General features: G+C 45.6%; 3 protein-coding genes across 3 annotated transcripts; 2 read left to right on the top strand and 1 right to left on the bottom strand.

Moving 5' to 3' along the window:
• Positions 1–3,324: 3,324 nt before the first annotated feature.
• On the top strand, positions 3,325–8,163 carry LOC112883541 (putative glucose-6-phosphate 1-epimerase). The gene is made up of 9 exons (XM_025948850.1): positions 3,325–3,592; positions 5,024–5,098; positions 5,422–5,478; positions 5,563–5,720; positions 5,837–5,977; positions 6,386–6,488; positions 6,571–6,670; positions 6,800–7,043; positions 7,827–8,163. The coding sequence occupies exons 1-8, from the start codon at positions 3,497–3,499 to the stop codon at positions 7,018–7,020; spliced, it is 951 nt and encodes a 316-aa protein (XP_025804635.1). The 5' UTR covers positions 3,325–3,496; the 3' UTR covers positions 7,021–7,043; positions 7,827–8,163.
• A 556-nt stretch (positions 8,164–8,719) lies between these two features.
• On the top strand, positions 8,720–12,587 carry LOC112883523 (SUN domain-containing protein 2-like). The gene is made up of 3 exons (XM_025948828.1): positions 8,720–9,104; positions 9,580–10,696; positions 11,843–12,587. The coding sequence occupies exons 2-3, from the start codon at positions 9,626–9,628 to the stop codon at positions 12,137–12,139; spliced, it is 1,368 nt and encodes a 455-aa protein (XP_025804613.1). The 5' UTR covers positions 8,720–9,104; positions 9,580–9,625; the 3' UTR covers positions 12,140–12,587.
• Positions 12,588–12,725: 138 nt separating this feature from the next.
• Positions 12,726–14,462, bottom strand: LOC112883531 (ribosomal RNA small subunit methyltransferase-like). The gene is made up of 2 exons (XM_025948840.1): positions 14,037–14,462; positions 12,726–13,696 (listed from the first exon to the last, which is right to left on the bottom strand). Exons 1-2 carry the CDS (start codon positions 14,361–14,363, stop codon positions 12,944–12,946), a joined length of 1,080 nt encoding a protein of 359 aa, XP_025804625.1. The 5' UTR covers positions 14,364–14,462; the 3' UTR covers positions 12,726–12,943.
• Positions 14,463–23,090: the final 8,628 nt, after the last annotated feature.

Here is a 23,090-nt window from a genome sequence, read left to right as displayed (position 1 = left end):
TTGGAGCTGCCGTAGCTTTCTCCATGCATCGAGCTCCATTCACTGCATGATGCACCGTCAGATACTCAGATGGTGAGCTGCGGCCGGCGGCTGCTCTGTCTGGAGGCAGGTGCCACGAGCTGACGAGCACATTCCGGCCAACGCAGGCGCTGCATCGATTGGTCGATTAATTCCAGGCCTCTGGGACGACGAAGGCTGCTGCATGCATGGTCTGGTCATATTGTACAATACTGTTCACCTCGTCAGGCGAAGTCAGAATTCACACAAAGCCGGTCGATGGATGATCGCTCGGTCTATCGATCCCATTATGACATGCCCATGCACTGCTCGGCTGCTCCTCCAGTCATCAACGAACACAGGTACGGACAATCCCTCAGCGACCCAGCTTTGTGTCAGCTCAGCGCTGTGTGCGATCAATGTGCAGTGCAGGTATACCTATATCTATATATATAAATAATTAAATATACAAACACCACCAGAGGATCATCGCCTGAATACCTGATATTCACACATGTATACAGCAGTATTATACTATTATACCTCCATCGGCCCCGGTGTATGTATGTATGTATACTGGATCCATGCGCATCATTTGTTTGGTTGGCCGGACCAGCTGGTTTAATCGGCATACCTAGATAGATCGATCTCTTGCAAAACCTAGAGATCGATTAGGTTGAGGATATATTGTCGGACGGAGAGATGGATCGGAGTGCACGTACGCATGCATGCGCTAGAATGCTAGAACGAGAGAGGTTCTCAGCTGCAGGGCTATCAGGCTATGCGTGCATCTGCGTCATACTATGTAGCTGCGTGCGGCACTAGTTGCTCACCGGTGCAAGGGTGGCTAGATAGCTAGTGCGCGAGTCATGCAGGCATGGCTTGCTCGTAGCTAGCTGCCATTGGCATATATAGAGTCTTCAGAGGCTCAGAGCTAGCTACTACGTGCCGGCGGGTACACTAGCTAGAAACGACGACGCTGGCAGCGGCAGCTAGCTGCTAGCAGGTACTAGCAGCTCGCCGCGATCAGAACCGGCGGCAGCTAGCTAGCTGGCGGAGTTCGTGACGCCGGCGATGATTGGCGCGGCGGCTGGAGGCCCCCTACAAACGGACCCTCGTCGCCGGCGGGCCGGCCGGACGGCATGCGTGCAGAGCTCCGATATGATCCTTCAATTCAAGCGTGCGATCTCCGCAATTTAGTGCCATGTTGGCTCATTATTAATGGACGCGCGCGCGCGCGCAGCAGTAATTCGATCCGCCATGTGCTAGTGTAGTATGCGCTAGGGGCCAGCCATGCCTGGGGCCCTGGAGAGAGCGCGAGCTCGAGGTGGGGAAGAAGAGAACTGGTAGCGACCAAAGCTCCAAGAGAGCATGCGTACGGGCAGGTGTCTCTGTGTCTGATGCTGCCCCTGTCCCTGGAAATCTTTGCTCATTTTCCGATTGCGCACGGATCGGAATTGAACGTGAAGCCTTTGCACAACCAGGCTAGTGGAGCAGAGTCGATCGGTGGGCCGGTGCTGATTGCATTGGCAGCAGCAGCACCAGACTGATCAGGCATTCGGGCTTGTCACCTCCTGTGGTCTCTAGCTCGTCCCGAAGCGCAGCTAGCTAGCGAGCTACGATTGGAGATGGGATCTCGAACGCATTCAACCTTGCTTTTCTCCCTCCGATCCGCGCCCCAGCTTTTGCTACGATCTTGGGATCAAACCGGCACGCCAAGAAATTCAACGCCAAACTGATGAGCACACACTACACATAATATTACCTTTTTACAGAGTCGGGATTTTACCTTTCTAACTTTCCCAATTCGACCACGTTTGGCAAAAGTGGAAATTAGCGTGGCAAAAAAGACAAGATGTTCACGTCGTGACATAGCTGACTACTGTATGTATGTTCTGGTCTTCGTTCTGTGTGCTAGAATGTAAAAACCACCGTGCTACAATCGTTCGCATCGTTTACCCAGCCACTGGACCGGAAAAAATCGATGGCCATGCATTGGTCCTTCTGCTAGCCTGCTCGTTCGTGCAGAGCCGTTGCCGGAACACTGTAGCATTCACTTCTTTGTCAGCGGCACCTGTTTAAGCAGCCGATGTATGGACTCGAAACATAGTTGGGCCGGCATCTGATCGCGTTTGGGCTAGGGTGGTGGTATCCGGAGAGATGGGCCACTTCAAGAAACTTGCCCGGGGACTCGCTCGATTTTTAGTGAGGCCCAGCGAAAACGTTTTTTGATTCTTCGCTGTAGCTGTGCCTCTTTCATTTTCTCCCGCACAAAACCACCTGCCATGTATAACTGGTGACTGGTCAGTGGTCAGAGTCACACCTCTAGCTCATTCAATGGACTTAACGCACCATGGCTTTTTCGGTCAACAACAATGGCGTATTCATATCGATACCACGAAGCATTTCCCCACAAATTCAGATTTTCTAGTCATGTCCTCCGCCGTGGCGCCCTCGCCCCTGTTTGGCGCTTGGGGTAGCCATGCCCGAGGGAGGAGGCGATGTGGCGGTACTGGCCGGCGGCGTGAAGGGCGATGGCCTCATGATCCGGCCGTATAGTGCAGGCGTGTGGATGAGGTTTGGAGAAATGGAGAGCGCGGGGTAATCCCAGTTCAGCTTCACGCCGACCGCCCGGCAACGACGACGTTTTCTTACGCCGCTTTCTTTCTTGAAGGTTTTGCCGAAGCGCTGCCCTATCGGCTGGTCCGTTTAACGCCAGGTGCTAGAGAAACTGTATGAGGAAATTTCAGTCCGATTATATTAGCGTCGATATCGATGACACCTTTTGTTGCCACCTCCTCCATGAGGCAATATCGAGATCTCCTCGAACTCACGCACTGGGCGAGATTCTTTCTATAGTTTCTACAAGAAAATATTTAACAAGCGGTAGATAATTCAGACATCAAATTTCTAAGCAGACGATGAATTTATTCTGCGTAAAAAAATTGTAAGATTAAAGCGTGAACGAAGAAAAAGATTGCAGCTTAGTCTTCTACCTTTATTTCTTTATTTTAGAGTCTTCTTTCTTGTATTTATGAAATCTCTTATTTTGAGGTTTGGAGTATATTGTAATGTTTAGCTGTATATATCCACTTATGGATATAGAAGACCGGTTTAATTCATTATCTAAAAAAAATATCCCGTTACTCCTTAACTAAAAATAATTATTTTCTTATAAAATTCAGAGATACTTTTTCGCATTTATTTTACAAAAAAATTGAGTTTGCTAATATAATTTTTAAAGGCATTTATCTGTATAGATTTTCGAACAGCAACTGGAAACGTACTTTTAGAATACGCTTCACGAGATGTGATACGTGCTTCGTTGCCCGTTTTCTCCGCTGGCGGACGGTCGCTTTGCCGCCGCCCCGGCCCGCCGCCTATAAATGAGCCCTCCCACGAATGCTGAAAATTCCTTCTCCGGCCGCTTCATCTCCTCGCCGTCGGAGCCGAAGGTGTGCGATCCGGCGCTTCCTCTCCGTCGGTCGGAGACCGAGGAATGGCCGGGGTGGCGGCGTCCGTGGAGCGCGTGAAGGACCGCGCCACCGGCCTCGACAAGTTCGTCCTCCGCGAGGCCCGGGGCAGCTCCGTCGAGGTCAGGTCACCCTCCCGCTGTCCCGCACCGTCACCTCCATTATCGAACTCTGTATTGCTCGATTGTTCTTCAGAAAAGTTATCTGCTCTCCATCCTCGTTTCGCCGCCCCCACAAAGTTAATCCCGTTTCGTTTATTAGAGAACTGCGCTAGGCTCGATTGCGGTTGGGTAAATTGGGCGGTTAGAATTTCAGAAGGATTCTGATCTTCTGTAATTGAGAGTGATTAGAGGAATGGTGGTGGTCGTAGGGTTGCCAAGGAGCAGTACGTGTTGCGAGTTGCGACCATGTAGTGGTGAGAGGTAGGTTGGTCAGAGGCAACGCCAACCTAGTGTTTGACCCTTCGCTCGTCGACGGAGCATTTCGCGCTCCATAAATTATTATCGGTTGAATTGATCGTTCAGCAATGTGGATACAGCATGGTTGGCCGTGGGTGGGCTGCCGTGATGCTTCCGCTCAGCTGCGGTTTCGCCTGGACTAGTTAATATTTGGCTTTTGTGATAGCATTTTGAATTTATTTATTTATTTATTTATTAGTCAATTATTGTTTCCAGTCATAGCTACTTGGTCATGATTGGAAATTGTCCAAAAAAATATTTTGATGTATATGCAGAATTCTAGATTCTGAATATGCAGGAGGGTTGGGCCTGGCATATTCTGGAAAAAAGAATGGCCATGTCATGTCTCTTGTTTTATGTGCCTCTGTTTTATGTTAAGGTTCTGGAGATAGCTGGATAACTTATGGGTTTTGTATCCTATTGGACATTGACCTGACACTCGTGGCATGTCAACATTGGTGCGAAGAACTGGATATCTCATTGTATCGAAATCATCAGCGTCCTTTTCTTTTATATTTGGAAGTGCACGCCATAATTGTTCGCACGACATCGATGGTGTAGAGTAACTAGAAATTATAATACTCCTGAATAGTCAGTATTTCGCCTCAATTAGACATGGAGATACACACTCTGCTCGCCTGGAAATTTGATTCTATACAATCTTTAAGGAAGACTCAATGGCTAGTAGTATGGGCCATTTTCTTAAATTTATTTCCAAACCTTAATTTGCTTTCCTAGCACTAGATTATTTTTCTTTGTGTAATTGTAACACAAAGTATGATCTTACAAGTGTGTTAGCTGTCCAGCTCCAACAATTGTATGTAAGAACTAATATCTAATTGACAGCTTATTTCTGATCTTTACAACAATTATAATTCAACCGGGGCCTGAGATACAAGTCTATCTTGATTATGGTCAGCTTTTGAAAAATCAATGTGAGAGTGAAAAGAACAACATTACTGCTCGCAGTGAATTCGGTACCTAATGCCGTGGCCATTGCCTGCTTACTTTTGATGCTATTCTTGTAAGAGATATTATCCCAAACAAGCATCTTCCATCTGGCATCCTCTCAGTTTTTATTTTAACTATTTGCAGGTATATTTATATGGAGGTCAAGTGACATTTTGGAAAAATAACTTCGGTCACCAACTGCTTTTTGTTAGTAACAAGGTATTCAGACCTTTTAGTTTCAAGAACAACATTTGTGTATGCCAATAGCTCTTTAGAGTGCTTTATGTTTATTAGATCTGATGCTATTCTTCATTTTGTTACCATGTTGGCATTGGACAATGTTAGGAGTAGGCTACCATTTTATTTACCTTTTAGCCTTCAGCATTATGTTATGTCAGTACCAATGTCTCATGCGTAGGAGAAAGTTTTATGTTAAGTCTACTTTCCTTTTATTCAAAGTGTTGCAAGCTTTCATAATATCATGTGCTTTGAGTTTGACTCCATCTATCCTAATAATTATAAATTTCAATATTTCTTTCCAGGCTACTTTTAAACCACCAAAAGCAATTCGTGGTGGCATCCAAATTTGCTTCCCTCAAGTATGGTCATCAAGCTGTTTTGGTCATGTTTCCTTTGGAAGCGGTTTGTCTACTGACACCCAGATGAATAATTTCATCTTGCAGTTAGGTAGCCATGGAGTTCTTGAACAGCATGGATTTGCAAGGAACCGATTCTGGAGTGTTGATGAAAGTCCACCTCCTTTTCCAGTTGCTACTTCCAATTGTCATATTGACTTGATACTCAAGTCATCTCAGGAGGATTTGAAGATCTGGCCATATAGGTCAGCATCTACTTTGAATTGTCTAATTGCTATGTCAGATAAAAAATTAAAAAGTATCACTATATTCATCTGGCCACCCCACTGAACTAATTATGTTCATTGTTCATGACTTGCAGCTATGAATTTCGTCTGAGAGTTGCACTTAGTCCAAGGGGAGATCTTCTTCTCACATCTCGAATTAAAAATATAAGCTCAGATGGCAAGCCATTCCAATTTACATTTGCATATCATACTTACTTTTCGGTATCTGATATCAGGTACATAACAAAATGGCATTTGTTTGCCCTATGTTTCCACCAAGTTATTTTCAGCATCTCTTATGTTCCTGTGTGGAAAAACTGATAACTGATAGGAAATTTGCTTCAATACTGACTGACATCAAACTTCGAACATCAGTGATGTTTAATTTATCACCTTTCGATTCAGGCTCCGAGTTTATTATTATTTTTTGAGGAAATCCAAGTCCTTTTCTTTTGAAAAACAAAGATATTGTATATGAGGAACTTCTTTTCTTTGAATACAAAACCTCAGCCATTATAACCTTACCTTGTGCTTATCAATAGCCATCGTTTATGCAAATAGATCGTGCAGATCACCAGATAGATTTACATGGACAATTGGCTACTTTCTGTTTCCATTCCCTGAAACATGCTTACACATTCCAGTGAAGTGCGGGTAGAAGGTTTGGAGACCTTGGACTATCTTGACAACTTGCAATCCAAGAATCGTTGTACCGAACAAGGAGATGCAGTTGTATTTGAGTCTGAAGTAAGCTTGTGTTCTACTAAATTTCATGGTTTGATGCCATTTAAGTGCCAATAAAACTCTAATTATGTTCATGTTAAGTAAGGTGGACAAGGTATATTTGAGTGCTCCACAGAAGATTGTGATCATTGACCATGAGAAGAAAAGAACGCTTGTTTTGAGGAAAGAGGGACTTCCAGATGTTGGTGCGTTAGGCCAATTCTTTCTCACATTACAATCTTGATCTGTGAAATTCTGTCTCCATTGTCCAGCTATTGCTTTTGGTCCCTTTTTTCATTCCCATGGTATTGTTGTTATCACTTCTCATTTCGCAGTCGTTTGGAACCCTTGGGACAAGAAGGCAAAAGCAATGCCAGATTTTGGGGATGATGAGTACAAGAACATGCTATGCGTAGGGGCTGCAGCTATTGAGAAGCCAATTTCTTTAAAGTCTGGTGAAGAGTGGCTAGGAAAGCAGGAAATTTCCGCTGTACCATCCAGTTACAGCAGCGGACAATTGGATCCTGAAGTCATTCGTCGGATGCACACAATCTAAGTTTCTCGACTATTGCCTCCTATGTGAGTATTCTGGACTTCACTTTGAGCTCTTGTGTAAGGGTAAGCAAATAAGTTGTGTATCCCTGGCAAAAAAAATTATAAAGCCACCTATTTACTTGTAAACCCTTTCAAACGTAGATAGCGCATAATAATACAAGATATAGTTAATGACTTCGATGCTTAATTTTTTAATAGTTTGTTGCTGTGTGGCTCTCTCTTAAAATGGTGCAAAATAGGCACGTAGTCAGAAAACAGTTTCTACTTGAGCTCATGTATAACACTTTGGTCCTCACAGGATATAACTAATAACTATATAATGCTTCATGTAAACCTTCTTTTCATATATGTCCATCCCTGGCAACCAATGTCGGCAGTACATCGAATCAATCATACTCCCTCCGTCCTAATATATAAGGCGTAACCACTTTTTATTCAAGTCCTATGATATAAGGCGCGCTCTCTCTATACACACGTATATTGATGCAATAATACTAGTGTTGATAGAGAGAATTAAATACGTTCCTTGATCTTTGAACTAGATGTGATTACGCCTTATATACTGGGACGGAGGGAGTATCTAGCTTTAGCTTTAGTAGCTGTCTGGCCAAGATCGACATACTTTTGTTACCGGCTACCGCTAACTCCATTTAAACTACTACGACATATCCCTAGATCTTAATTACATGTTGTTTGTCCCTAGAGCTAAAAGTATGAGTATTTCTTCAAAATAGTTCTTGTTTCAAATGATCTCTGCTAGCTGTGTATTTTTTTTATAACTTTCTAAGTTGCAATATTATCCTGCAGGAAGACTCTCGTGCGCGGTGCCTCTGAATTTGATAGTTTTGAAATGTCGTCCGTGGATTTCAAGTTTCTGTTTTCCTGTCCAATTCCAAAGTAGCCTGTAGTTTTTCTGGAGCAGCATTGGGATTGAAATCACCACCATGTTAATATTAGAAAATATGGAGATCCATATTCCATATCAAGCTTATACCGTACGGGTTTTTTTCCATGAAACCTCGTTGTATATTGTATTGCAAAGGGAGGGAGCCCAAGTTTATTCTGGTTGTGGGCTTTGTGTTGTGGCAAACAAAACTATTAATTTTGAGTTGTATTGTATGTTGTAAGCGTACGCTTTTCATTCTGTGTTGCCTAGAGCGAATCTGCAAATGGGTCATGGAGCTGCTGCTGTTCATGATTTATCACCGAACACTGCTGTTCCTGACCGAAAGGCTCGATCAGGGATTCTATTTGGCACAACGTATTCTATGTATTCAGGTCCAATAATTCAGAAATGCTACATCGTGACATGTCAGTGTCACGTCACGGAACAAAGCAAAATGGTGGTGGAGAGAAAAGAAGAAATGAAATCTGAACACTGCTGGCTGTATGTTTCTTCCATCCATCTCTAGTTACGGTTGGGATACGATCAACTTGATTTGTATTTCGTTCTTAAATATATGATGCCTATGACAAGGGAGGGCGCAGTAGCCGTTTTTATTCATAATAACGGAAGGCAGCAATGCGTTTCCAAATCACAAGATAATACTGTTTCATGGGCATCGGACATTTGGAATCATTCGCAAAAAGGACAAGACGTTTGGAATCTTGCAAAACACCTTGCTGACCTTTGGAATCTCGCGAAAGGCCTTTGGCAAAGAGAGGAAAGCTAATCACGCGGAGCCGAGGGCAAAAACGTGAATAGTGGCAAATTATCAAGGGATCATCCTCGTCAGTTCTCGCAATCTCCTTTTTGAAAGGAAACCTCCCTCGTCTCTCTCTGTTCTCCCCATCTTCTTCTTCGAATCCGGCCAAGATCTGGAAGCAGCAAGGCACCCGGCGGCCCTCCGCAACCCTGCGCTCGTACCGACGCGTCCTCCTCCTGCGCCCTAGCTGGATCTGGACGAGCGGACGGGCTCCTGCTGTCCAAATCGAGCCGCCGGCGCCCGTCGGGGGAGAAGCAGGCGGCGCATCCTGCGGGCTCGAGCTCTGTGCCCATCTTCCATCTCGCCGGCAGCGTGGAGAACCAGTGAGGGGATCTCACGCCCGCTGCCGGGCAACCGCCCAAACCCCTGCAGGCTGCAGGTATGTACCCTTTACTCCTCGCCTCTGGCACCATGTATGTTTTTTTTGGCCGATTACAAATATGCTACCGGATTCCTTATCTTCATTTGTTCTTATCTCGGCTGGGAAGGGTATGAAATTATCAACTACATAGATGTCTGGATTTCTACTTTTTAAACTCTGAGGTGTATCCTTGACCTGAAGTTATGATGTATGATAACATAGGTGGATTTCATCTTTTTATTAAAGTTCATAAATGTTAGCATGGCATCTTGTGGATGCAGATACTGCCTTTTGTTTTAAGCTAGCTATGTGAACACTTAGCTGCAGATAGCTTCAGTTATTGATACTAGTACAATTCTCCTAAACAACTTTACTTGGCATGTATGATAGTATGATCAATTTTTTTTCTTTGTTACTTTCATGTTTTTCTGCAGAGATTATCTACAATATTCTATGTTGGACTTTACTAAATTGCTGCTACCTTAAATTACAGGAGCATCATTATTTCCAGAATACTGTCTGCTTTATAGTGGGCAACAATGTCAGCCTCCACTGCTGCGATTCCAACTGCGAACACAAATGGGAACCATGCATTAAGTTTGGACTCACATTCTAGCCAAGATGTTAGGCGGCGAACAGTTGTTGTTGCAAAGAAGAAAGCCTCGCCTGAGCTTCTCGCTGAAGGTGGAGTCAATGGGATATCAGAAGATAAGATTACAAGCAAGAAGGATCTTAGCCATACTATCCGTGGAGAATCAGTTCTTGACAAGCCAAAATATTCATCAGAGGCAAGGAAAGATGTGGTTGCTTCAGCAGCTGCTGAACGTCGAAAGAAAAGCTCTACTAAACAAGAAAAGGCCAAGTGGGTAACTGCCTTAAGTGTGCTGGTGAAACTATGCCTTCTTATTTCAGCTATCACTTGGATGGGGCAGTTGGCCTGGAGATGGCAAAATGGTGAGTTATCATTTACAACACTGGATATGGAGAGCAGGCTATCCAAGGTGGAGGGCTTCAGGAAGACAACCAAGATGCTTCAGGTACAGCTGGACATTTTGGATAAGAAGCTAGGAAATGAGATTGACAAAGCAAAAAGGGATATCACTAAGCAATTTGAGGCCAAGGGTAATGAGTTAGAGAAAAAGATGAAGACATTGGTAGACAAAACTGGCAAGTTGGATAAGTCAATATCTGAGCTTATGGACATGGGATTTCTTTCTAAGAAAGAATTTGAGGAGATTTTGAGTCAGTTGAAGGAAAAGAAGGGATTTGGTGGTACAGACAATGACATAACCTTGGACGATATACGGCTATTTGCCAAAGAGATAGTTGAGATCGAGATAGCAAGGCATTCCGCTGATGGCCTTGGTATGGTGGATTATGCCCTGGGATCTGGCGGTGCCAAAGTAGTAAGTCATTCAAAGCCTTTCATGAATGGCAAGAACTATTTGTCTGGTCGCAGCAGTGTCCATGCAACAGCCCAAAAGATGCTGGAGCCAAGCTTTGGGCAGCCAGGAGAGTGTTTTGCGCTGAAGGGAAGTAGTGGGTTTGTGGACGTGAAGCTAAGAACAGGAATAATTCCTGAGGCGGTCACTATAGAGCATGTTGACAAGGTAAGGTTATTGTGCCAAACATTCATGTTATCTAAACGGGTATATTTGATATTGTCATAGCTAGTTAATTGAGTGCTAAGGTTCCTGTGGCAACATAGTCGGTATCTACTCAGCCACAAGGCATCTGCGCTATGTTATCAGTCAAGCTAATTTAAAGCTAATTTAATTTCTTCTGTTAATTAGTCACTTTAGAAAAAAGTTATCAGAATTGTGTGCAGTCTCAGTATAGTTGCACCACTTGGTCACTCTTTTTCACCTGGTGGCATATACCATTAAATGGTCGCTGATCAGCAATCCTTCCTTGGCTTTTACTGCAATGATCTCACTCTGTCTGCTCTCTCTCCTAATCCAATCCACAAGGCTAGACTAGAAGCATAGATGCCGTTTCCAGCATGAACATATTTTGTTTCGGATTGGATGTGCTACAATTTGTTTTCTTTGGTGGGGTTGATCTGAGCATGTGAGATGGAATTGACATATGAAATTTTGAATTCGTTATTAGATTGTAAGAGCATACTGATTGTCAACATCAAGCGTGCTGTTTATGCTATCTCACATGACTAGGCTTGGGAAACTTCAATAACTCTCTGTTCCCTTGATCTTCTACCCAATTGTGCTATTATGATCACAGGACATGTAAAATAGAGTCATGAACGGCAGCTTAATTACTGGTTCATGAAAAATCATGAAGAATACTGTTTATGATCTTCCAGTTTAAAAAAAATAGAGAACTAATTTGACCTACGTGCAAATACACAATCCTGTCTGAAACGCCAACGTTAATTGACTGGAGGTAGTACAATATTATTGATTGTTCAAGGTGTTATTATTTTATTATTTGTTGTGAGAAAAATCTTATTTATTATTACTAAACCTGGATTTGGTAATTAGAGTTTCTACCATCCTGATGTACCCTCACATACATATCCATACCATCACATGTGATCCAATTTTAAGCTGCCAAGACTAACTCAACTTGGTACTGTGTGTTCTTTGGTTGAGTGAGGTATCATAAAAGAAATTATTGAACATTATATTTATATATCGTTCCTTGGGTCAGGGCTAGGTGGATGCCATTTTCTTAATTCAGTCACTCTCTCCAGATCTGTCATACTAACTCATGGATATCATGACTTGTGTGTGCAGAGTGTGGCCTACGATAGATCTAGTGCTCCAAAGGATTTCCAGATCCGTGGTTGGTACCAAGGAACACATGATGATTCAGACAAGGATTCAAGTGTGATGGCTACCTTAGGAGAGTTCTCTTATAGCCTTGACAGCAGCAATGCCCAGACCTTCCAACTAGAGAGAAGCGCCAACCCACAAGCTGTCAACATGGTTCGGTTTGACTTCTCCTCAAACCATGGGAATTTGGAACTTACATGCATCTATCGCTTCAGGGTGCATGGTACAGAGCCTGGTTCCCTCAGCAATACAGCATGATGCCCTGATCTGAGCTGCACACCAGAGCTTTAAAAGATTATCGGATCCCATTTGCCAATCTGAGCTCGGTTTAGCACTTCGTCAGCACTTCAGTTCCTAGCACAGGCAGTTCTAGGACAGGTGCAAGAGTGAATGCCAGAGCAGAGCTCAAGGGAAAATTGAACTCGTTACAAGTGACTGGCCCCCACGCCTATATTGCTAAGGTTGATTTCAGTAGTCTGCACATTATCATGAATAGGTCCTGACGTTTTGTACCTAGCCAGACTTCTTATGCTCGTACGACTCTATCGCTGCAATGTTCCTACTTTGGTTTCCAATTTGCTTGTTTGCAGCTCCGGTTGCACCATGTCACGATTGCATTGTTACAGTTTGCAAGACTGTAATGTATGTAGAGTTAAGGTGATCGTTAGGTACATCAGCATGGTCGCATTTTCTTTTGCTTGAACAAGTGATGCTACTGTTTTGTTGGATTTTTCTAGATATGGAGAGCATGTGCGGTCATAAAATGAGAGCAGGTCTCGAGTAGAGCAGTCTCTAGTGTTCATGCTGGTGTGAATCAATGACACTTGTGTGGCAAATCGGTACATGAGTCAAACATGTAGCACAGGCAACACTTCGAATTTCTTTCATTGCAACTCTTTCAAACTATCGCAAGACTCGAGGACTACCCAACAAGGAGCAGCCAATCCAAAAATTCTATAAGCACAAGCTTAGAGGTCTAAAACAAGTTACACAACTTGCATTACAAAAAGAAACGGGGAAAACTTGTCAATTTTCATAGTAGTTGACCCGTTAGCAAATCCATCACGAAAAATGTATACCGGCTTTGTTGAAGAGAGACAGCAAGTATAAGAAATCAACTTGGCTTAGCTTGGAACCTCTCTTTTCTGCAAAATCACCCTGCTGCAATATACCCATAATCTTTTCTTTAAAGCTGGCAGCACCTTCTCCCTCCATGTCCGCATCATCCATTTCCATCTCATCATCTTCCTTCTCATCACCGGCCTCCATGCTCAGATCTTCAACCATATTAGCTAGCAACGCAACGTCATCTGCAGACATCTTCTCCTCGCCCATTTCTGCATCTTGAGTAAGTTGGAGAGACTGCATAGTCTTGTAGTTCTTCTCTAGCAATTCAAGGACGCGTTTCTGCTTGAAGATGGAGCCCAAGGTCTTGTTCTTCCGGTTGAAACAGATCCTGACAAGTCCATCCCACTCCTTGAAACTGACAGGAGGGAGGGGCTTCCTGGGCTCGATACGCACAACTGATGAATCAACCTTGGGCGGAGGCCTAAAGTTGTTCCTCCCAACCTTGAGGAGATGTGACACTCGTGACAAGAGCTGCACGTTCACGGAGAGACGACAGTAGAGACTGTCTCCAGGCTGTGCCACAAGTCTCATGGCGAATTCCCGTTGAAACATGATCACAGCACACCTAAAGATTGGACGGTGTGACAGAAGCTTGAACGTAAGGGGAGATGAGATCTGGTACGGGATGTTTGCCACACATATGTCAAAGTATGGGAGATCACATTTGAGGACATCTCCTTGGATAACCTGCAACATGTGTCAACATCTTGTATCAGGAGTTCAGGATTATATGTTCATAACTGAAACTACGCGAGAATGAAAAACAAGATAAGAAACACAGGCGGCGAATTGAATTGGGTTCAAGCCCAACTTATTGTTGTTCAATTTGCCCTCACAATCCAGTTGTCCCTAGCACAGAATTCACGCTAAAGGAAACTACACTACAACTCAATACAAACCCTCTCCATTTGCAGTCAACGAGACATGAAATTACCAAAATCGAAAAAAAAAATCTTGAGCGAAATTCAGGGAAACCTTTAGTTTATTCAACATATAGCGGAAGTAGGAGCTGGAAAAGGAATGGTACCTTGAGGCGCGAGGAGAGCGGGTGCCCCTGGAACCGGCGGTTGAGCTCGAGCACCATGCGCGGGTCGAGCTCGACGGCGACGACGGCCTTGACCCCCGCCTCGAGCAGGCGCTTGGTGAGGTTTCCTGTGCCCGGCCCGATCTCGAGGACGGTGTCGGTGGGCTTGAGCCCGGCCTTGGCGACGATGGAGTCCACCAGCGCGGGGTTCCGCAGGATGTGCTGCCCCTTGGACTTCTCGAACGGGATCCCGCCCTGCAGCCGGGCGCCCCCTCCGCCGGCGCCCCCCGCCGCGCCGTGGCGCTTCTTCTGGATCTTGCCCCCCGCCATGGAGGTCGGTTCCGGTTTCGCCGGCGCGCCGCCGCTGCAGGAATAGGATGGTTGCGAGGAGCGACGGGTTGTAGCGCGCGCCGCCGATGGGGGGGGGGGGGGGGGTGCAGTGAGAGAGAGAGAGAGAGAGAGAGAGAGAGAGAGGCAGCTAGGGCTTTGGGGATATTCAGCCCAAGCCGGTTCCTGGACTGTTCGACTCGGGCCTCCACCGGACCAATTCAAATATGGACTCACACGGCCCAGCTTTGTTCAATGCTTTTTTTAATTGACTCCCACGACTTTTAGGGCATTGGAGTTGCAATTACCATCCTGTTAATTTGTTAAATACTAGAAAGGATGGGGAATTCTCACCCTCATTTGGGAATTGGGATCGTAGATGTCACCAGACACCAGTAGTCAATCTTATACCATACGGTTGAATGGTATCATAAGAGCCAATTGCTCAAGTTCACTGTGTTGCCTGGAGAAAATGGATCATGTAGCTGCTGTCAGTTCTGCATCACGCTACTGTTGCGGCAAGGTTCAATCAGGGGGGATCCTGTTGGCACAGAGTTTTGCCTCACATCAAGCCCTGTAGGTAGGTCTAACTCTGAAAAAAATGCTTACATGTCTTACATTGCTGATGTGTTGGTGCCGCGACTAGTCAATCACAGAAGCACAGAACAAAGTTAAACAGTGGACACCATTGGAGCCAAAGGAAATTGGGAGATCAAAGAGGACTATTTCAATGTAGGTTTTGTTTTTTTTTCTCTACAAAACGCAGTAGAGGCGTAGAGCTAGCTGCACATACACAGCACACCATTTCCTAGTCAAACTATAATCTCTCCCACAACCCCAGGCCTTCTACATCTTCGCCATGGTCGCAGCGGACTCACAGCAATGGACGTCCTTTTACAGGACGCGCAGTGCATACAGAGACACGTCAACACAACACTGCCTAGTCATGTCATGTGCCGCACGGTGCCACGCCGGCGCGCGCGCAGTTCACCGCGCCGCCGCCGCCGCGGCGCGACGCGACGGCAGGAAGTGCCAGAACGACGGCGTCCAGAACGGCGGCGCCCGCTTCCGGCGCTCCGGGGCGGTGGGCGCCCCGGCGGCGGTCTCCAGGCCCAGCATGTCCCACATCACCTGGACGTCGTGGTACCCGCAGGTCTGCACGTCCCTGTGGAGGTCCACGATCCCGCCGCTCTCTGCGTTGCCGGCAATGTGCAAAGAAAAAGAAGGAAAGTGTCAGTGTGGACTGGACACTGGATGGCATAGCGCTTGCAACCACTCGATAGTGCGTCACTGTTCATATACTAGTGGCCGGACATTTTGGAAGCAGAAGATGTACCCTTCAAATTCACTGTGACAAGGTCACGGGGGAGTTTTGTGTGGCATCACGGGAGAAAGGAATGGGTCGTACCTACTAGGGGCGGCAGAACAGAAGCAATGCCAGCCAAATGGCTCCTTGATGCTGAAAAGATTGATAAGTGGAGAACCATAGAGATTTACAAGTTCAATTGGCTCCAAGGCACAAGCTGCGCACGTATGGCCAAACAACGCCGTTGAAAGCAATGGGGCGTCGGAATTACTAGTAGTCTCCACGGAGGTGAAAACAATGCCAAATCGCTTCTCGTGAATGACAAAATCTTTTTTTTTTTTACACAGTTTGATGTTCATCAGATTCTTGTGAGTTGTGACGATCAAAATGCTGAGGAACTTAGCTAGATCGTATTCTGCAAAACTACCGCAGCATTGCGCATCAAAATTTGAATCTCCGAGTACGACGACAAACTTTTCGAACTAAAAATAAATCGTCACGGAGTTAAGTGTGTAGAAAGTTCGATCGATCGGGGAATGCACGTCCAGGAAAGCGATTAACAGACAAAGTGAGGTTTCGGTGAGCTGCGCTTACCGGCGCGTCGCGTGTCGCGGCGCCCCGCGACGACGGCGAGCCACGCGCGGCGCGCCGGCGCGACCACCCGCGCGCGCCACCACGCCACGGCGCGGCCCCGCACGGCGATCCTCGGCGCCGCCGCCCCGCGCGGCTCCGCCGGCCGCCGGGCGCGTCGTCCCAGCCTCGCCGTGGCTCCTCTCCCGCCCAGGCGCGCGCCGTGCCGTGCCACACGCCCGCGCCTCCTACACACCTGCGCTCGACGCCCGGCTGCCGGCTTTGCTTCTAGCCTTCTACTACGCTCCTAGCGCAGCTGGAACCACCACCATAGCTAGCGTTTGCTAATGGGGCGTCGGATTTATTATGTAGACATCCAATCCACGACATGATCACGTCGCGGGCGCGGGTGGCGTGGCGTTTAAACCCGCACGGCCCTGCCACGGCGCCCGCTAATCAACGCCGCCGCCGCCGCCCTCCTGCTTCGCGCCAAGTACGTACCCGCGCCTCCATCGCCAGAGAGCTTTGCTTCGTTCGTTACGGTTCGCTCGCGATTCGATGCGATCCCCGCAAGGCCGGCGCGCGTACGGTCGATCGGCCGCGCATGTGCGGGGCGGATCGCGACGGGCGAGTCGAGGCTCACGTGCGGCGGCCGCGATTCGCTGTGCGTGCGCGCATGTCCCGCGGCCCGTGGGGCATCGAGATGGCGCGCGCATGATGGGTTGATGACGATGCGCGATCGATCGAATCGACCCCCTGGATCGGTGGATTGGTTTGGCGCCCGGGATGGCGGTTGGGACAGGGCGGCCGGTCGCTGGCGATGGCGACGGAGGCGCGGGGGCTTTGATGCCAGGAGCACGTACGTGTACGTACCGCCGCGCTTTGGTACGGCGATCCAGGCGCGATGTGATTGATCCCGATCCTCCCGGCCCCAGCAGCAGGCAGGTTGGCCCCACCCCCAGCCCCAACACGCAGCTCGGCCCATCCGACTGACGGCGTTCTCGTGGGCTTCAGCGACGTCGGGCCAAGCCCAGCTAGCTCGACGCCGGCCGGCACGCGCACGTTGCTCCGGTCGAGCACTTGGCATCATCCGGCTGGGGGCTCGTCGTCCCTTTGCAGCGTCCCGTGGCTGCCTGCCGAGTTGGAAACACACCCAATGGCTACGGTCAGGCCACCACGCTTTTCCAAAGGTGACCATGGCGGCCAGCCGTAGGTCCGTTACGCCCGCGGGCTCCAGCCTCCAGCTCGCTTTGCCCCCCACCCAAACGCGACCGAGCACAGCACCGCCCGTAGCTCTCTGCAGCAGGTTCGGCCAGCTTTCCCAGAGAAGAATGACATGCGATGGGATAAGGCAGGTTGGGAGCTCGGGCTTTGCATTGTTTACACTCTTCCTCCCGTGACTTCATGGGAAAGACAAGTACCGGTAACGTAACATTGGTGTCTGTTGACGACAGCAGGAGGAGCAGTTGTTTCACAGATAATGTATGTAGTGAGGCTAAATAAACAGTAATTCAGGGTGCTCCATGTATAGTCACAGCTAGAAGCATGTACACATATCAAGGTGACGCATGCATGCTGCAGTACTTTAGGATATTTTGATTGCATGGCTTCACGCGGACCGGCGTTTTTTCAGAAAATATGAGGGCTTTTATGTATGGTTTTGTCATCCAAAGCATTCATTTGTGGATTGGCGTTGAAAATCAACTAATTTTCATGTCAATTTCTCCCAATCATGGGCATGTGTGCCTTTGAGAGGATATATAGATGCATGGGATCGGAACAAGTCCGAGATTCCAAAGGGAACTTAATTAAACCGTTAGCCCGTTCATTCTCCGATCCACGGCCTTTTTTCTTTGGGAAAAGATAGATGCCAAAAGGACGCGCATTTTGGCGGTGCAGCTGCGTGGCCCTGGCTAGCTAGTTGCTTTCACCTTTCACTCCGTCTATCTATCACCTCGCTCCTTTCATATCCTTTAATTTGCAGGTCGTCAAGCAGAAACCGCGTGAGAGCCTGTGGCTGTGACTTTGAGGATGAACTCGCATCCGGTTGCAGCAACAGCGGCCCACACTGGCCCCTTTGCTTCTGATCAAGCGAGCACATAGCAAATCGACTAAACATGCATGCATGGTGATCAGATAGATGACAACAACATTTTTTTTTGATGAAAGATGACAACAACATTAACTAAAGTTCAAGTGTGAAGTGTGCATATATGACATGAACTAAAGTTCAGACAGAGATGACACTGTGACAACACCTTCCATTGTCCATAGATTAAGCAGCCCCTCTTTGTAGACTTGTAGTTAGTTGCATTTTCTAGCTCACTCAGCTAGCTAGTCACCTCAAGCAGAGCAGTTGTGCATGGCCTGCACTTTAACCCAGTGGTTAGGTAGTGCGTGAAATTGAATTATTGTTACTATTGATACATGATGGGTTAAATATCGTAGATTGCCAAAAAAAAAACGTTTGAAAGCTATCCACATAACTAATTGCAATGTTTTAATATGTATGCAAGAAGAAAACACGTATATGCTAGTAGAATTTCGTGGAAGCATGTAATCTTGGTGTATATATTATTATGAGCCAACAGCAGCCATTGGCATCGCTTACAAGTGAAGTCAACTAACTAAGTTCAAGTCGCGCGGTTATACTCAATAGGTTCGATGCTATCTCCAATCTCAATCTGATATGTTCACACATTTAAATCGTGGTTGCACCAGATTATTTTTTAATATGTACAATTTGAAAACTGCAGACGCTCGTGAGCTCATCTGATCTTTCTTGGAAGCTGCTGGGAAGTTGCCGTTGAGGCTGATGCGTTGATGCACCACTTCTAAAAAAAGGATGGTTGAGAAGGTCCCATTTGCCACGAATTTGCAGTCGTGAGATGTATTCCGTCCCAGCATAGATGAACTAATTTCCTGCCACAGATAAATATCACCATATGTCACATTTTTTATAAAAAAACCATCAAAGATTATTTTTTAGAATTGTTAATTCGTCGTAAAGTCCAAATAAAAAAAAGCTATAAGAACCAGATTAAAGTATTAAGAAATCGACAACAAGCCTACTCAATCCACCAGCCAGCCATGACCACAAAATCTCTAAACGTTCACCCGCAAAGAAAATCTCTAAACGTTGGATCTTAAGTTGTACTCAAATGGTTGTATATGTAATATTGTTCCAAAAGAATTCCTTTTGACTTGTTCTTAAACATATTGATCAATGACTAAATTAAATCCTTAACAAAAGGGTTGGAGTTAACAATAAATAATTTTGTATGGTTAAATCGGAAACATATGTTCTCGCAAAAAAAATCGGGAACATATGAAAGAAATGGTAAGCTCAGAATTATGATGAATTACATTGTAAATTTTTTATCATTCCATTGTCAAATATCCATTTCTCATTGATCCTTTCAATTTTTGGAACTTAGCATTATTTGTGGATGTGAGAATGTCAACACTTCAACTAGGGTATATATAGTGTATAATATGTGATATAATAGTAGAATAGTTCCTTATGAACCATAATTAATTAAATATATGGTTCAAAGAGAATATATATGATCATCTAAGGAGCTATATATAATATAGTTAACGGTGACCATTCATAATACAACATGTTTTTTTTCATTAATTAGCTGAAAAAATATCGATTTACTACAACTTATTGAACGGTTAGTTAGCATACCAGCACAGAAATCATATTTAGTCTAGTTGAATCCGAGACCTCTCGCCTCATGTATAGCTTACTTGGCACCTTACCTACACAGCGTACGTGACTTCAGGTAGGATTCTTTTCTTTTGAATTAACCCGTAGATGACCCTTTAGTCCCGATCCGTAACACCAACTGGGACTAAAAAAATCTTTTAATCCCAGTTGGAGCGGAATTAAAGGATCATCTTTTAGTCCGGTACTGACTTTTAGTCCCGGTTGAAACCTCCAACCGGGACTAAAGGATCATCTTTTAATCCGGGTTCCGATTGGAGGCTTCAACTGGGACTAAAGATCCCTTCTGCCCCTATTCCGTTGAATCCGGGACTAATGCCTACATTAGTTCCGGACCCAACATCAACCGGAATAAATATGAAAAATGAAAAACCTAAGTAGTGATAGACCTCGGCCAAGCAAGCGTCAAAGCTCCTCATGGGCACCTCCCCCACCACCACTGCATGAGCTTTGTTATTCATTCCCGGGACCACCTCTATGCACGCGCCCTCCTCAACCACGGTGCTCTCCTCCTCCTCCTCGATAGTAAGTGATCATCGTATCCTCCCATGTGAATATGTGATGACCTCATGCTTTTTTGCGTGTGGCTAAGGATCATGGCCCTAGTGCTCTATTACAATCCAATTTGATTCTTATATATATTTAGCTTAAAATTATATAAAATTAGAGTTCTTTTAGAACCCGGTCCTTAAATTATCTAGACTAAAATTTAAGATTTTTTACCACCCCGAAGCAAGCCTCAGCAGCCATTGGTGGTGATGAAGGATCCATCGGAAAGATTGCCAACGGAGGAGAGGCGAGGAAGAAAGGTTGGGTGAAAATTCATGTAAGAGGATGTATTCACGACTCAGGGCATCAGCGCTCTAGATTTGAGAATTTTGCCGCTTGGCGGGTGACCCTCACGATTCACCTGCCTCCATATATGTTGTGGATACGGTACAAATGCTACACGCTCTTTCCGGTACAAATGCTTCTGCACCTGTAACACGATAAATCCGCAAAAACTAACAATGTTACGTGCACCGAATCTATTCTAACACCACTGGCTAGTTCAAGAGTAGTTGCCAAGGATAATCTTAAAAAACTGGACCCGCTGCGGCAGTCGCCAGAACAACACTACACTAGCTTGGAGCTCGAGGCTCTAACTCTACCCGCTGCCTGCAGCACCACAGCACAGCGGTTCCTGCAAGCTACTACAGTACATGCATCAGACTGCACCAGGCACCAGAGGAGGTGGATGCTCTCGTCAACCATCGCAAGTCAAGTGGCTTTATTCTGCTGGCCTGATTCATGCAACGCCAGGGCCGAAGCTTCTGCGAAATTTCGAGTCGGATATGTAAATAATGCGCGACGACGCATGTAACAAGTTGAGAGCCTATAGCTGCTGCGTGCGTATCGGTTTAAACCTTCAAGGAAAACCGTTCATACGATTCAGGGTACGCTGATAAGTGACAACTCCATATAATGTGTGTGGTAAATAGATAGATGTCGAAGTCATCGAAGATAGCGCGCTTCACTGACTGACGCGTCATCTACCATTAAAAGAACGGATGCTAAATATAAAGTTTGATGCCTCGACCACGCTAGAGTTCTTCTATCTCTCTTTCGCTAAAGCTTAATTTGGATGACTGTGAATCTGTGATTCTCTTATCCTACCGAAAGCTGTATCAACCTAACTGCGCGGCGGGCAGCTAGATCGGTTTGACAAGAAGAGGACGGCGACTAGACCAGCAAATTTACTCGCAACTTCCTCAAGTCTTCGCAGATGACCTAGCACGGTAAGATTCAGGGCCTGTTCGTTTCCTGCTATCTAAATTTTAGACCCATCACATCAAAGAGAATCTTGCTATTTAGAAGTATTAAATAAAATCTGTTTATAAAACTTTTTGCACAGCTAGGTGCTAATTCGCGAGACAAATTTAATGAGCCTAATTAATCCATAATTTGCCACAGTGATGCTACAGTAATTATTCGCTAATCATGGACTAATATACCTCATTAGATTCGTCTTGCGAATTAGCACTAGGGTTCTGCAATTAGTTTTGTAATTAGACTTTATTTAATACTTCTAAATGATAAGATTCTCTTTGATGTGACCCCTCTAAAATTTAGGTACCCGGAAACGAACACACCCTCAGCCAGCCTCCTGATGTCCTGCATGCGTAGGACTGTGCAGCTTTTAACCGTACGGTTCCGTGCTCTTCATCACACGCTGCCCAAGAAGAGGACAGCCATAGGCAATGGTTAGTATTACTAACAGCTGCAAGGGTTGTTGGAATGCAGGAGCTAATATTTAGTTCCGGTTCCTATTAAATTATTAATATGAGCTAACTATAAAACTAATAGCATAAATAGAGATTAATTCACGAGATGAATCTATTAAGCTTAATTAATCTATCATTAGCCTATATTTACTGCAGTACAACATTATCAAATTATGGACTAATTAGATTTAATAGATCCATCTCGCAAATTAATCTCCATTTATACAATTAATTTTATAATTAATCTATATTTAATCCTTCTAATTAGTGTTTAAACATCTAATGTGATGAAACTCCGGAGGATCAAACAGCCTATAAATGGTGCCAAAGAACCAGAGCAATCAGCATGCATCTTCGATACCGACGGTACATGATGATCATACACGAAATTGCTGCGCCAGACTCCTGTACGACTGAGTCTGGGTCATGTACTCGATCGTGTGGGACTCCTGCCTGCTGTGACTCTGAGTGCACTGTACTGTGGTCGGATGGGAGTTGGACAAACAACCACTCATCTAGTCATCTGCATTGCAGTCTCGATCAGATCAAACAACCTAGCTCCATCATGACAACGGGTAGTTGCCTTGAGATTTCCATCATATTGGAATCCAATGGCTTCAAAGAAATGTCATTGCAGGCGCCATTGCCTCATTGACAGGTTTGCGCGATTTTTTTTATACCTAGCACGTTTTTTATTAAGAGAAGAAGTAAAAGTATCGGTACATACTGCAAAAGCCCCGACGCGGCAACGCAGAGCATACAACACCGAACAAACTCAAATTGGTAATGCTCTGACCCGTGCATCCGACGCACGTCTCTCCTTCGGATGGTCACGTGGCGCAATCTCATCCAAATAT

This window comes from Panicum hallii, chromosome 1, assembly GCF_002211085.1.
Source record: "Panicum hallii strain FIL2 chromosome 1, PHallii_v3.1, whole genome shotgun sequence".
NCBI classification, from domain to species: domain Eukaryota; kingdom Viridiplantae; phylum Streptophyta; class Magnoliopsida; order Poales; family Poaceae; genus Panicum; species Panicum hallii.
Note: the sequence above shows the minus strand (reverse complement) of the source record. Positions and strands in the feature narration are given on the sequence as shown.